At 44.1% G+C, this 13,719-nt stretch overlaps 1 protein-coding gene across 3 annotated transcripts in view; it reads right to left on the bottom strand.

Moving 5' to 3' along the window:
- LOC124139051 (brefeldin A-inhibited guanine nucleotide-exchange protein 3-like) overlaps nt 1–13,719 on the bottom strand; it is a 72,404-nt gene that overhangs the window by 1,369 nt on the left and 57,316 nt on the right. For all 3 annotated transcript variants that reach the window (XM_048383502.1, XM_048383503.1, XM_048383504.1), the window contains 7 exons: nt 10,845–11,015; nt 7,407–7,524; nt 6,033–6,261; nt 5,335–5,468; nt 2,806–2,933; nt 1,607–2,200; nt 841–1,151 (listed from right to left, as the gene is read on the bottom strand). In XM_048383502.1, coding sequence (XP_048239459.1) covers nt 841–1,151; nt 1,607–2,200; nt 2,806–2,933; nt 5,335–5,468; nt 6,033–6,261; nt 7,407–7,524; nt 10,845–11,015 — 1,685 coding nt within the window. The remainder of the gene's footprint in view (nt 1–840; nt 1,152–1,606; nt 2,201–2,805; nt 2,934–5,334; nt 5,469–6,032; nt 6,262–7,406; nt 7,525–10,844; nt 11,016–13,719) is intronic.

The following is a 13,719-nucleotide window of genomic DNA, read 5'->3' as shown; positions in this document are numbered from 1 at the left end:
AGAAATGGGCTTCACACATTGTACCCATGTCGGGAATCGAACCCAGGTCTTCGGCGTGACGAGCCAACGTTTTAACCACTAGGCTACCCGACTGCCCCTTTCTTTGAATGACATTGTTATATACTTGTTACGACTGCTGCTTAAAAAACTGTGTTTGTATTTAGATTCAAGTTGGTATTTCCGCTATCGAAAGTGTGCAGTCTTATTGTTGATAGTCATTTTGGAGACATCAATGTGAAGTTAATTAATGCGAGCAAAGACCACTGGCATTTTTCGCATTTAATTCACACTCGCATTAATTTCAAGATTTACAGTATTTTGTGCGTGTGTCTGTGCGTGTCTGTTTGCTATGATTCCAAGCTTTTCGGGGAGTTCAACATGGGGTGTTCTGCTTAATTTAGAGGCTGGGAAAAGTGTCAGGTTACGTTCCATCCCTTTTTTGTGGTTACCGTATTCAACGTAATAAGCGCCCGGGGTGCTCTCAAAATTAGAAATAGGGGGCGCTTATTAGAATATTATTTTGATTTGAAAGATTGTAAATTCCGTAGATTATGCTAACAGCCTGAAATGTTTACACACGACAGATATATTTTTCAAGAATTTAACTGCCCATAGTTAAGGGTGATATAACACACGAGTGCATGTTATACACGAATAAATAAGTCTTGTGTACATTGATCAATCGGAAGGAGTGCTAATTGGGATTGCTCACTAGCCAATATATTAGCTTATTATAGCGGGGCGCTTATTACGTCGAATACGGTATGTAGTGAAAAAAATTAAAGAAACTCGATTCCCAAATGGTAAAAATGCTCAATCTCAACATGACAAAACCCTCACCTTTAATATAGAGTTCTTCTGTTGCTTGTCGATCTCATCATCCACTCCGTCCTTCTTCCCTGCCTTGGACAGGTCCTTCTTCCTCTTGGTGAACTTGACGAAGGAGGGCATAGAGTGCTGCTGTTTGCGGCGCTTGTACTGGGACATGAGGGACTGTATGAACTTGTCTGTGGCCACCGTGTACACCTTGCTCTCGTGCTCCTCTCTCAGTTCCCGCTTGCTGCGAGTGTGCACTGGAGACGGGGTGTCGGCCCGCTCCTCCACGGGGGCAGGTGTGGTGGCATCCTCGGGGCAAGTCTCTGCCTGTGATTCTGAAATTCAGAAACCACATAAACATGATAAAAGTGTTGGGTTGGAGTTTTATGAGTGAGTTTTATGAGTGAGTTTTATGAGTGAGTGTGTGTGAGTGAGTGTGTGAGAGAAAGAGTACTGTTTTATGCCGTTTTTAGCAATATTCCAGCAAGATCAAGTGGGGACACCAGAAATGAACTTCAAACATCGTACAGCGTGATGAGCAGACACTTTAACCACTAGTCTCCCCCACTGCCCCCTATCGCTCTGAACTAGCTGTGATCAAATACAAGATACACCAAAACTCAGGCCTGTCTCTTTATATTTCGAGCAGCAGGCAGGTGTGGCCTAGAGAGGTCACACAGTAACCAAAAATCTCCCTACCCAGTAAGTCTTCAAAAAAACCATGAAAAACAAGAATACATTTGGCCTTCTCCAACAGAAACTGAAAGCTCTATATATTGATAACACTAACCTTCCTGTGTCTCCACAGCAACAGTAGTCATGGTGACAAATCCATCGGAAGTCACATCGGTCCTTGGTTCCTCCTCAGCCGTCTTCCTATCCATCATCTCACTGGTGTCATCGGGTTGAGCAATGAGGAAGAACAAAGACTGGTCAGCCATACGGTCAAAGCAGGACATCCCGTCCTTGTCCAGCAGAATATCCACATAGGTCTGACACAGCTCGTCACAAGTGCTCTGCAGCAACTGGATGAAAGCCGCTGGGTTGGCATCGATCGGTTCCACAGAGCTCCTGCTTTTGATCTTCATATCAATCTCCCCGTTGTCCAGACTACCCTGTTTGAGCACCTCGTCCAGAAAGGAGCGTGTCCTCTCAAGGGTAAGGCTGTTGAGATGGGCACAGATCTCCAGCAGCGAGTGGATGTAGAAGATGATGCTGGACCCGGCCTGCTTGTACAGGTTGGCTGCCACCTCCAGCCCCGCCACCTTCTGGATGAGGAACTTGAGGCCAGGCCGAGTGTCGAAGTCACAGGCCAGCTTGTAGGAGTTGTGCAGCATATCCAAGAACTGGAGGACGTTCCGGGTCGACATGCAGGAGATTAGGCCTGGACACAACGTAACAATCAGATTCAGACTGAACCATAACATTTCAGAATCCAACATTCTGTTTGTTTGTTTGTTTGTTTGTTTGTTTGTTGTTGTTTTAATACTCAGCACTCAGCAATATTCCAGCTATATGATGGCGGTCTATAAATAATCAAGTCTGGATCAGACAATACAGTGATTGATATCATGAACATCGGTCCACGCAATTGGGATTGATGACATGCATCAACCAAGTAAGCGAGTCTGACCACCCGATCCCGTTAGTCGCCTCTTACGACAATCATAGTCGCCTTTCACTGCAACTATGCCTACATTCTGATTGGTATCAAACAAATCAAAAATGTTTATGTAAGTACAACCTGAAGAGTAAAGAAAAAGGTTAACGAAAAGAAAGATTTTCTTTCAAAGTTGAGTAAAAGATTATTTTCCCTTTCTATATTGACCTATTCTTTCCTTACTAAAAAGAGTGGAAAGAAACAGACTGCTCACAATTTTTTATATGATCACATATTTGTGAAATTTAGAGTTGACAGATCATAAACCAATTAAAACAAACATTGAACTGTCGACTTGGTACTTGCACTCTCAACTGTATCAGTGGTACCTGTCAAGCTGCTGCCGCTGCGGTTGTTTGCAGACTGACCCTCGGTGCCCTCTAGCAGCAGGTAGCCAACAGTCTGCAGCAACAGCTGGTGGGACAGGAGACCCACCACCAAATTCCGGAATGGCACTCTGGAAATAAAGTTTCACATTCAAAACACTCACACCTAATTGTGGAAGGAACGTCTATGGGAGTAACCTGTCCACGTATTCTAACCTAGAATCCACACAGGAATTTCTCTGAGATTATTTGAATACAATGGAAAGAGTTCCTATCCAATTACCAATTCAATTCACAAAATTTGATTTCATCAAGGCTAACCATACCACTTCAGAAATAGTTTGTAAACATCTGTGGTACTCAGGTGGAGATGTGGTCAGGGTACTGGGTATTACCAGGTGGAGATGTGGTCAGGGTACTGGGTATTACCTGGTGGAGATGTGGTGGAGATGTGGTCAGGGTACTGAGTATTACCTGGTGGAGATGTGGTCTGGGTACTGGGTATTACCTGGTGGAGATGTGGTCAGGGTACTGGGTATTACCTGGTGGATATGTGGTCAGGGTAGTGGGTATTACCTGGTGGAGATGTGGTGGAGATGTGGTCAGGGTACTGGGTATTACCTGGTGGAGATGTGGTCAGGGTACTGAGTATTACCTGGTGGAGATGTGGTGGAGATGTGGTCAGGGTACTGGGTATTACCTGGTGGAGATGTGGTCAGGGCACTGAGTATTACCTGGTGGAGATGTGGTCAGGGTACTGGGTATTACCTGGAGGAGATGTGGTCAGGGTACTGCGTATTACCTGGTGGAGATGAGGTCTGGGTACTGGGTATTACCTGGTGGAGATGTGGTCAGGGTACTGAGTATTACCTGGTGGAGATGTGGTGGAGATGTGGTCAGGGTACTGGGTATTACCTGGTGGAGATGTGGCCAGGGTACTGGGTATTACCTGGTGGAGATGTGGTGGAGATGTGGTCAGGGTACTGGGTATTACCTGCTGGACATGTGGTCAAGATGTGGTCAGGGTACTGAGTATTACCTGGTGGAGATGTGGTCTGAGTACTGAGTATTACCTGGTGGAGATGTGGTCAGGGTACTGGGCATTACCTGGTGGAGATGTGGCCAGGGTACTGAGTATTACCTGGTTGAGGTGTGGTCAGGGTACTGAGTATTACCTGGTGGAGATGTGGCCAGGGTACTGAGTATTACCTGGTGGAGATGTGGTCTGGGTACTGGGTATTACCTGGTGGAGATGTGGTCAGGGTACTGGGTATTACCAGGTGGAGATGTGGTCAGGGTACTGGGTATTACCTGGTGGAGATGTGGTGGAGATGTGGTCAGGGTACTGGGTATTACCTGGTGGAGATGTGGTCAGGGTACTGGGTATTACCTGGTGGAGATGTGGTCAGGGTACTGGGTATTACCAGGTGGAGATGTGGTCAGGGTACTGGGTATTACCTGGTGGAGATGTGGTGGAGATGTGGTCAGGGTACTGAGTATTACCTGGTGGAGATGTGGTCTGGGTACTGGGTATTACCTGGTGGAGATGTGGTCAGGGTACTGGGTATTACCTGGTGGATATGTGGTCAGGGTAGTGGGTATTACCTGGTGGAGATGTGGTGGAGATGTGGTCAGGGTACTGGGTATTACCTGGTGGAGATGTGGTCAGGGTACTGAGTATTACCTGGTGGAGATGTGGTGGAGATGTGGTCAGGGTACTGGGTATTACCTGGTGGAGATGTGGTCAGGGCACTGAGTATTACCTGGTGGAGATGTGGTCAGGGTACTGGGTATTACCTGGAGGAGATGTGGTCAGGGTACTGCGTATTACCTGGTGGAGATGAGGTCTGGGTACTGGGTATTACCTGGTGGAGATGTGGTCAGGGTACTGAGTATTACCTGGTGGAGATGTGGTGGAGATGTGGTCAGGGTACTGGGTATTACCTGGTGGAGATGTGGCCAGGGTACTGGGTATTACCTGGTGGAGATGTGGTGGAGATGTGGTCAGGGTACTGGGTATTACCTGCTGGACATGTGGTCAAGATGTGGTCAGGGTACTGAGTATTACCTGGTGGAGATGTGGTCTGAGTACTGAGTATTACCTGGTGGAGATGTGGTCAGGGTACTGGGCATTACCTGGTGGAGATGTGGCCAGGGTACTGAGTATTACCTGGTTGAGGTGTGGTCAGGGTACTGAGTATTACCTGGTGGAGATGTGGCCAGGGTACTGAGTATTACCTGGTGGAGATGTGGTCTGGGTACTGGGTATTACCTGGTGGAGATGTGGTCAGGGTACTGGGTATTACCAGGTGGAGATGTGGTCAGGGTACTGGGTATTACCTGGTGGAGATGTGGTGGAGATGTGGTCAGGGTACTGGGTATTACCTGGTGGAGATGTGGTCAGGGTACTGAGTATTACCTGGTGGAGATGTGGTCAGGGTACTGAGTATTACCTGGTGGAGATGTGGTGGAGATGTGGTCAGGGTACTGGGTATTACCTGGTGGAGATGTGGTCAGGGTACTGAGTATTACCTGGTGGAGATGTGGTCGGGGTTGAGGCTGTCCTTGTGGTTCGGTGGGTACAGCAGGAAGACATATGATTGGTCCTCCTCCATGTCAAACTGTATCTGCGGCATGTGGGACATCTGGCTCTCCAACAGAAACACCTACAACAGTGTCGGTGGACATGTGTGCCAAGATGCATACAAGGAACAAAATACCAAATGAACAAGAGTCACTTGGAGAGAGTGAATATGGTTTTACGGTGATTTCAGCATAGTGAGTTCATTACAATGTTAGTTTACTGTATGCAAATTTGTGACTGTAAAATTTTACATCGTACCTCCAATGTTACAGCCATATTGCGATATATGCAAATGAGGACACCTGGCAAAAAACTTTAATAAGCCCCATGAATTGCCTAATGTTCCAAATAAGTTATATGTTTCTTGACATGAGCGTTTCAGGACACAAACATGGTTTCAAATCATTTGGCATGATTTGATAAATAGGCGGTTCTCTTTAACAGTGTATTCATATTTTGTTTCTAAAGTTATTTCAGTGAGTGAAAGCGTCTTAAATGTAGACTATTTTATCATATATCAAGAAACAAAATAATATGACAGCCAAATGATGAGAGTTTGCTGACTGCAACGTTCACCAACAATCACTCAAATCCCTTAGATTTTGGTTCACTCTTTCAGAAGCCTGGATAACTACTCCCACCCAACCTGCTGAGCTAGCTGTTTGAGCCGGAAGCACTCCATCTTGGTACAGTCCTTCCTGGTCGCCACCTTCACTTGGCCGATGTCGCCGTAGAAGTTCTCCGAGTTGGCATGGAAGAGCACCATGAGTTGTCGGATGTTGAACGTGGTCACGTCCAGCGCCCTCTGGAGGGCTGCTGCACTCATCTGCCACATCTCCTCCGTCAGCAGTGGGCCGCCACTCAGCATCACATGCCTGCAACATTCATACAACACAACCACTGAGTTGAGTTGGATGCCACTTTGAGGGTGAGGGTTAAATTTAAAGTGAGAGTTAACGTTGCGTCCAAGACTATTGCTCTAACCGTGTTTGACGTAATAAGCGCCCAGGGCGCTCTCAAAATTAGAAATAGGGGGCTCTTATTAGAATATTATTTTGTCGAAAAAAACAGAGTTGAAAGATAAATTTGGTGGTTTATGCTGACTGCCTGAAATGTTTATATCCGAGAGATATATTTTTCCAGAATTTAATTGCCCATAACTTAGGGTTCATATAACACCCGAGTGCGTACCATACGCGAATAAGTAAGTATTGTGTACATTGATCAATAGGAAGGGGTGCCAATTGGGATTGTTCACGAGTCCACATATTTTAGCAAATATCGCTGTGGGCGCTTATTACGTCGAATACGGTATATAGTGACTGTCTGTCTGTCTGTCTCTGTGTGTCTGTCTGTCTGCTTGTACTAGTCCAAACTGATGCCAGTTTATGGTGCTGTCTCACTGAGATACCATGCCGCAGTTTAACATGAATACCCCACTCAGATAGAGTATACTGACTCCCTGCCGACCAGTCCTTGTTTTTGCCCCTTAATGCCGAGCACCAGACACAGTAACAACAAGTACCATTTTTTAACGTCTTTTAGTATGACACGGCCGGGGATCGAACCTTGAACTTTCCACTCTCTGGGCGGATGCTCTACCACTAGACCACAGAGGCGGTCGATGCCACTTGGAACAGTATTTCAGTTGCATCACAGTGTGTCAGCTTAGTTTGGGAGGAAAGCCCAAAGTAATGAAGGTCTTACCACACACCAAGGATCACAATCAGGGTGAATCTGATCGGAAATATTGCATGCCTGTCATGAAAGAGCTTTGGGAGGATCAAGTGGTCGGGTATTTATAAATATTTGAAAATAGTTTTAAATTTAACTGTCGGACAGTTGGGCAGGTGAAGGAAGATTTCATGCAGCCCAACAGAAAAGGTACCAGTCACGGGCAGGCAGTTATTTGGACACTGTTTATACTTGACAAGGTCCCGATGGCATCGATCATTGTTTAAAATTTCAGGCACTGGTTTGTCTGATTGAACACTGGGACAGTTGGAATATCGTGACTCACCGGAGACAGGAGCACCCAAGGCGGGAGATGTTCTCCACAGGCTGGGCAGCACACTCCGTCAGTACATCCAGGGTCTGCTTCAGCATGAACTCCAGGTGTGGCTGCTCCTCCTTCCGACCTGCAACACAGTCATATACAGTCACAAACACAGCAACACAGTCATGTACAGTCACAAACACAGTAACAGTCATATACAGTCACAAACACAGTAACACAGTCATGTACAGTCACAAACACAGTAACACAGTCATATACAGTCACAAACACAGCAACACAGTCATGTACAGTCACAAACACAGTAACAGTCATATACAGTCACAAACACAGTAACACAGTCATGTACAGTCACAAACACAGTAACACAGTCATATACAGTCACAAACACAGCAACACAGTCATATACAGTCACAAACACAGAAACACTGTCATATACAGTCACAAACACAGTAACAGTCATATACAGTCACAAACACAGTAACACAGTCATGTACAGTCACAAACACAGTAACACAGTCATATACAGTCACAAACACAGAAACACTGTCATATAGTCACACTCAGCTACATACACAGGCACATAGTCAAATACACAGCCACATACACACACACACACAGCCATGTAGTTACATACACACACACATCCACATACACACACACAGCCATGTAGTTACATACACTCACACATCCACGTACACACACACAGCCATGTAGTTACATACACTCACACAGCCACGTACACACACACAGAGCTATGTAGTTACATACACTCACACAGCCACATACACACACACACAGCCACATACACACACAGCCATGTAGTAACATACACTCACACAGCCACGTACACACACACACAGCCATGTAGTTACATACTCACACAGCCACGTACACACACACACAGCCATGTAGTTACATACACTCACACAGCCATGTAGTTACATACACTCACACAGCCACATACACACACACAGCCATGTAGTTACATACACTCACACAGCCACATACACACACACAGCCATGTAGTTACATACACACACAGCCATGTAGTTACATACACACACAGCCATGTAGTTACATACACTCACACAGCCACATACACACACAGCCATGTAGTAACATACACTCACACAGCCACGAACACACACACAGCCATGTAGTAACATACACTCACACAACCACGTACACACACACAGCCATGTAGTTACATACACACACAGCCATGTAGTTACATACACACACAGCCATGTAGTTACATACACTCACACAGCCACATACACACACAGCCATGTAGTAACATACACTCACACAGCCACGAACATACACACAGCCATGTAGTAACATACACTCACACAACCGCGTACACACACACAGCCATGTAGTTACATACACTCACACAGCCAAGTACACACACACAGCCATGTAGTAACATACACTCACACAGCCATGTGCACACACACACAGCCATGAAGTTACATACACTCACACAGCCACATACACACACACGCATGTAGTTACATACACTCACACATCCATGAAGTTACATACACTCACACAGCCATGTAGTAACATACACTCACACAGCCATGTAGTTACATACACACACAGCCATGTAGTTACATACACTCACACAGCCACATACACACACACAGCCATGTAGTTACATACACTCACACAGCCATGTAGTTACATACACACACACAGCCGTGTAGTTACATACACACACACAGCCACATACACACACACAGCCACATATCACACAGCCATGTAGTTACAAACACTCACACAGCCATGTACACACACACACACAGCCATGTAGTTACATACACTCACACAGCCACATACACACACACAGCCACATACACACCCACAGCCATGTAGTTACATACACTCACACAGCCACGTACACACACAGCCATGTAGTTACATACACTCACACAGCCACATACACACACACAGCCATGTAGTTACATACACTCACACAGCCACATACACACACACAGCCACATATCACACAGCCATGTAGTTACATACTCACACAGCCACGTACACACACACACACAGCCATGTAGTTACATACACTCACACAGCCACGTACACACACACAGCCATGTAGTTACATACACTCACACAGCCACGTACACACACACAGCCATGTAGTTACATACACTCACACAACCATGTAGTTACATACACTCACACAGCCACGTACACACACACAGCCATGTAGTTACATACACTCACACAGCCACGTACACACACACAGCCATGTAGTTACATACACTCACACAGCCACGTACACACACACAGCCATGTAGTTACATACACTCACACAACCACGTACACACACACAGCCATGTAGTTACATACACTCACACAGCCACGTACACACACACAGCCATGTAGTTACATACACTCACACAGCCACGTACACACACACAGCCATGTAGTTACATACACTCACACAGCCATGTAGTTACATACACTCACACATCCACGTACACACACACAGCCATGTAGTTACATACACTCACACAGCCACGTACACACACACAACCATGTAGTTACATACACTCACACAACCACGTACACACACACAGCCATGTAGTTACATACACTCACACAACCATGTAGTTACATACACTCACACAGCCACGTACACACACACAGCCATGTAGTTACATACACTCACACAGCCACGTACACACACACAACCATGTAGTTACATACACTCACACAACCACGTACACACACACAGCCATGTAGTTACATACACTCACACAACCACGTACACACACACAGCCATGTAGTTACATACACTCACACAGCCACGTACACACACACAACCATGTAGTTACATACACTCACACAACCACGTACACACACACAGCCATGTAGTTACATACACTCACACAACCACGTACACAGGCACATAGTCAAATACACAGCCACATACACACACACAAAACCATGTACAGTCACATACACACACACAGAGACAAATACACAGTCATATATAGTCTCCCATACAGTACCAAACACACATTCAAATACACAGTAACACACTCACAAACACTGTCACAAACACACAAGTCATATATACAGTCACATTGAGTTCCAAACACACAGTCACAAACAAACATACACTGTCACAAATGCAGAATAATTGGTGATTTTCCCTCTCCAGTCAATCAATTCAAGTCAAAGGATTAAAAATAGGGCAAAAGTAAGTAACAGTTTCTTTTAAACAAAACTTTTATCTTCAGGTTTATCTGTATACCAACAATACTACAATACTATGTGCCTGTGTCATGTTTATTCACCAGTAAATAATATTCATATTTCTGACCAACAAACTGAAAACAAATCTGAAAACTCAGAAAAACAAACAGGAAGGATCAACATGTCTGAAATACAATTTCAGTGATAACCATGACTTACCTGTGAATTTGGACAAATATTCAACTACTAGGTCCGACATATTTCCACAACACTGTTTGAAGTTGACAGCGCCAACTTCCCAGTAACCATGGATACGGGAGCCCCTCCGGAGCCACGACTGCAGCATGGGCAGAAGCAGGTGGTTGATGTTGTACACGGCAAAGCGAGGACCTGAAACATTCAACACATAGAGATTCTCACCCTTGTGTCTTTGGATATTAAATACTGTAAAACATGAAATTAATGCGTCCCTAAAAGAATGCGACCGCTGTCCCCTAGACAAAAATGCGACTCAATATGAATGCGACACCCCCTCCTCTCAAGCATCAGTGGTTTATATCTAAACAAAATGTCCTCTGTCAGGTTTACAGGAGAATCCTCACCTTAATCCAACCTTACATTAATACAATCACATACCAAATAGCACCGCTTATTAGCGCTGGGTAGAGTACTTCAGCTAAAACAATACGTGCGCGCTGGCTCGTGTCGGCCTTTGACGAAGTCGCAAAGAGCAAAGACACAGTGTTGGGGGGCGTCTGTCTGGACTTGCACGTGTGAACAGTGATGACATGAGTGAGTAGAACGCTTGTCTTGACCCCAGTAGTGACAATTCACAGGATGTAATTAGTGTTTGAATGACATTGTTTATATACTTGTAACAAGTGCTGCTCAATAAACAGTGATGTGGAATACATAATTGTTTGTTTTCAGCGTATGTCTAAGTTGGTATTCCTGCAATCCAAAATGTCTTATTGTTGATATAAATGCGATGTTTAATAATGCGAGCAAAGACCACATGCATTTTTCGCATTTAATTCACGCTCGCGTTAATATCAAGATTTACAGTATATCAACACGAGTTGAGAATAGTGGAAAAACTCCAAGGAGTTTATCCACTTTTATCAATGAATGTTCATACATTTGTCATCAAAAGACACGAGGATGAGATTTTATTCATCATCCAACATCATTCTTCCAACTTTTTCAGTTTCTAGAAGGTAATAAACAGTCTCTTAAGTGTAAAAAGTACTGCTAACAGCTTCAGTAGCAGAGCCTTTAGTGATGTCATTTCATTGTGATGTCATTGTAACCAATGACGTCACAAAGGTCTGCAAAGCATTGTGATGCAATTTCATTGCAGCGATATCTACAATGTAGACATCACTTGATCTTACCCAAGTGATATCTCCTGTGGAAGCTATGTTTTGGATGATAAATCAAATTCTGCCCATCGACCAGTCAATATTTAACCTTGGTCAGCGGAAGCTTAGGATAGAATGTACACAATAAAAAGTACATTCTCAGAAAATAGCAGTATTTTGGCCATAACTATGAACCTCTTTTCAGTCATCCAAATATACCTAGATATTATATGAACAACAATAATCATTATAAGCATGATAATTTATGATACAGATCAATTTATTTTATGTTATAATCCGATACCTTTTTTCACGGGTCAACAGATTTTTCCAATTTGCTCATTTATAATAAGAACACTTTGTCATTGCAAAGTTCATGCAGTCAAGCAAAATAAACTCAACAGTGAAACTTTCGCACAAGGGTTTTGTTTGTTTGTTGTTTAACGCCACACTCAGCAATATACCAGCTCTATGATAGCGGTCAGTACATAATTGAATCTGGACAAGACAATCCAGTGATTGACATCATGAGCATCAAGTCACGCAATTGGGATACGATGACATGCATCAACCAAGTCAGCGAGTCTGACCACCCGATCCCGTTAGTCTACGACAAGCATAGTCGCCTCATACAACAAGCATGGGTTGCTGAAGACATATTCTACGTAGACTTTGTAAACTTATTGCGATGTCACCATGATATACAGAACTCTGGGTACGTCTACATATCTAGGTCAATCACCAATAAGTTTGACATTTTGTCCATTGACAGTGCCGCATGAATACCGAATGGTGTGAGTGAGTGAGTTGGGTTTAACGCCGCTTTTAACAGTATTCCAGTTATATCACGGCGTGTCAGCTTAATGTGGGAGGAAAGCCCGAAGTGATGCAGGCCTCAGACGTTTACCACTTCGGTGAAACTCACGTATGGTGCTGACAAACCTAGAAACATAATCGGGGTGAACCGGGATTCGAACCCACAATCATAGGTTTCTGGCGTGCCCAAGGGACACAACTCTGCACAGCTAATTGTGTCGCCTTAGACGACTGGGCCATCCGTGCCCCCTGAATACCGAATGGAATGAAAGTACCAGTATTATTGAAAACATTCACAATTGTTACTTTTATTTACAAGAATCCTTTAGATGTGTAGAGGTACACAGTGAATACGCATTACAGTACGTTTGGAAAATACCAGTTTATTGCATTTTTCAAAATCATGCATAGTTTCATTAAGTTGGCAAAGTTACCATAAGTCGTAAGTCTAATTGAAATTATGAATATTCAGTCAAGCTTTTGGCCTTCTGGCCTTCTGGCCTTCATCAGGCACTCTGTGGGACATGATATCACAATGGACAATGTCTACGACATCACAATTAGTAATGATGTCTGTTACAGCAATGGTTGAAAAAGGATCTTGACTGATGTCATACGAAAAGTGAGTGCCTGATGAAAGCCAGAACGTCGAAATCTTGACTGTGTATATTTATGTATTTATTTGAATTCCCCTTTGGGAATGAATACAAAAGACGATTTATGAAATTATGAATTTCAGAAATTAGCAATCCATCTATGCAATTTGTGATTAAAAAGCGAAAAAAACTATTTATGACCAGCTTCCTGTATATAATTGGTCTATTACACATGTGTTGTGACATCCAACAAAATGGTGGACAACTTTGAGGTTGTCAAAAATGTGCAAGGGAAATCGGACGTATGGTCCATTTAAGACT

The sequence above is a fragment of the Haliotis rufescens genome, unplaced genomic scaffold (genome assembly GCF_023055435.1).
Source record: "Haliotis rufescens isolate VD_foot unplaced genomic scaffold, xgHalRufe1.0.p SCAF_49, whole genome shotgun sequence".
Classification (NCBI taxonomy): Eukaryota; Metazoa; Mollusca; class Gastropoda; order Lepetellida; family Haliotidae; genus Haliotis; species Haliotis rufescens.
Note: the sequence above shows the minus strand (reverse complement) of the source record. Positions and strands in the feature narration are given on the sequence as shown.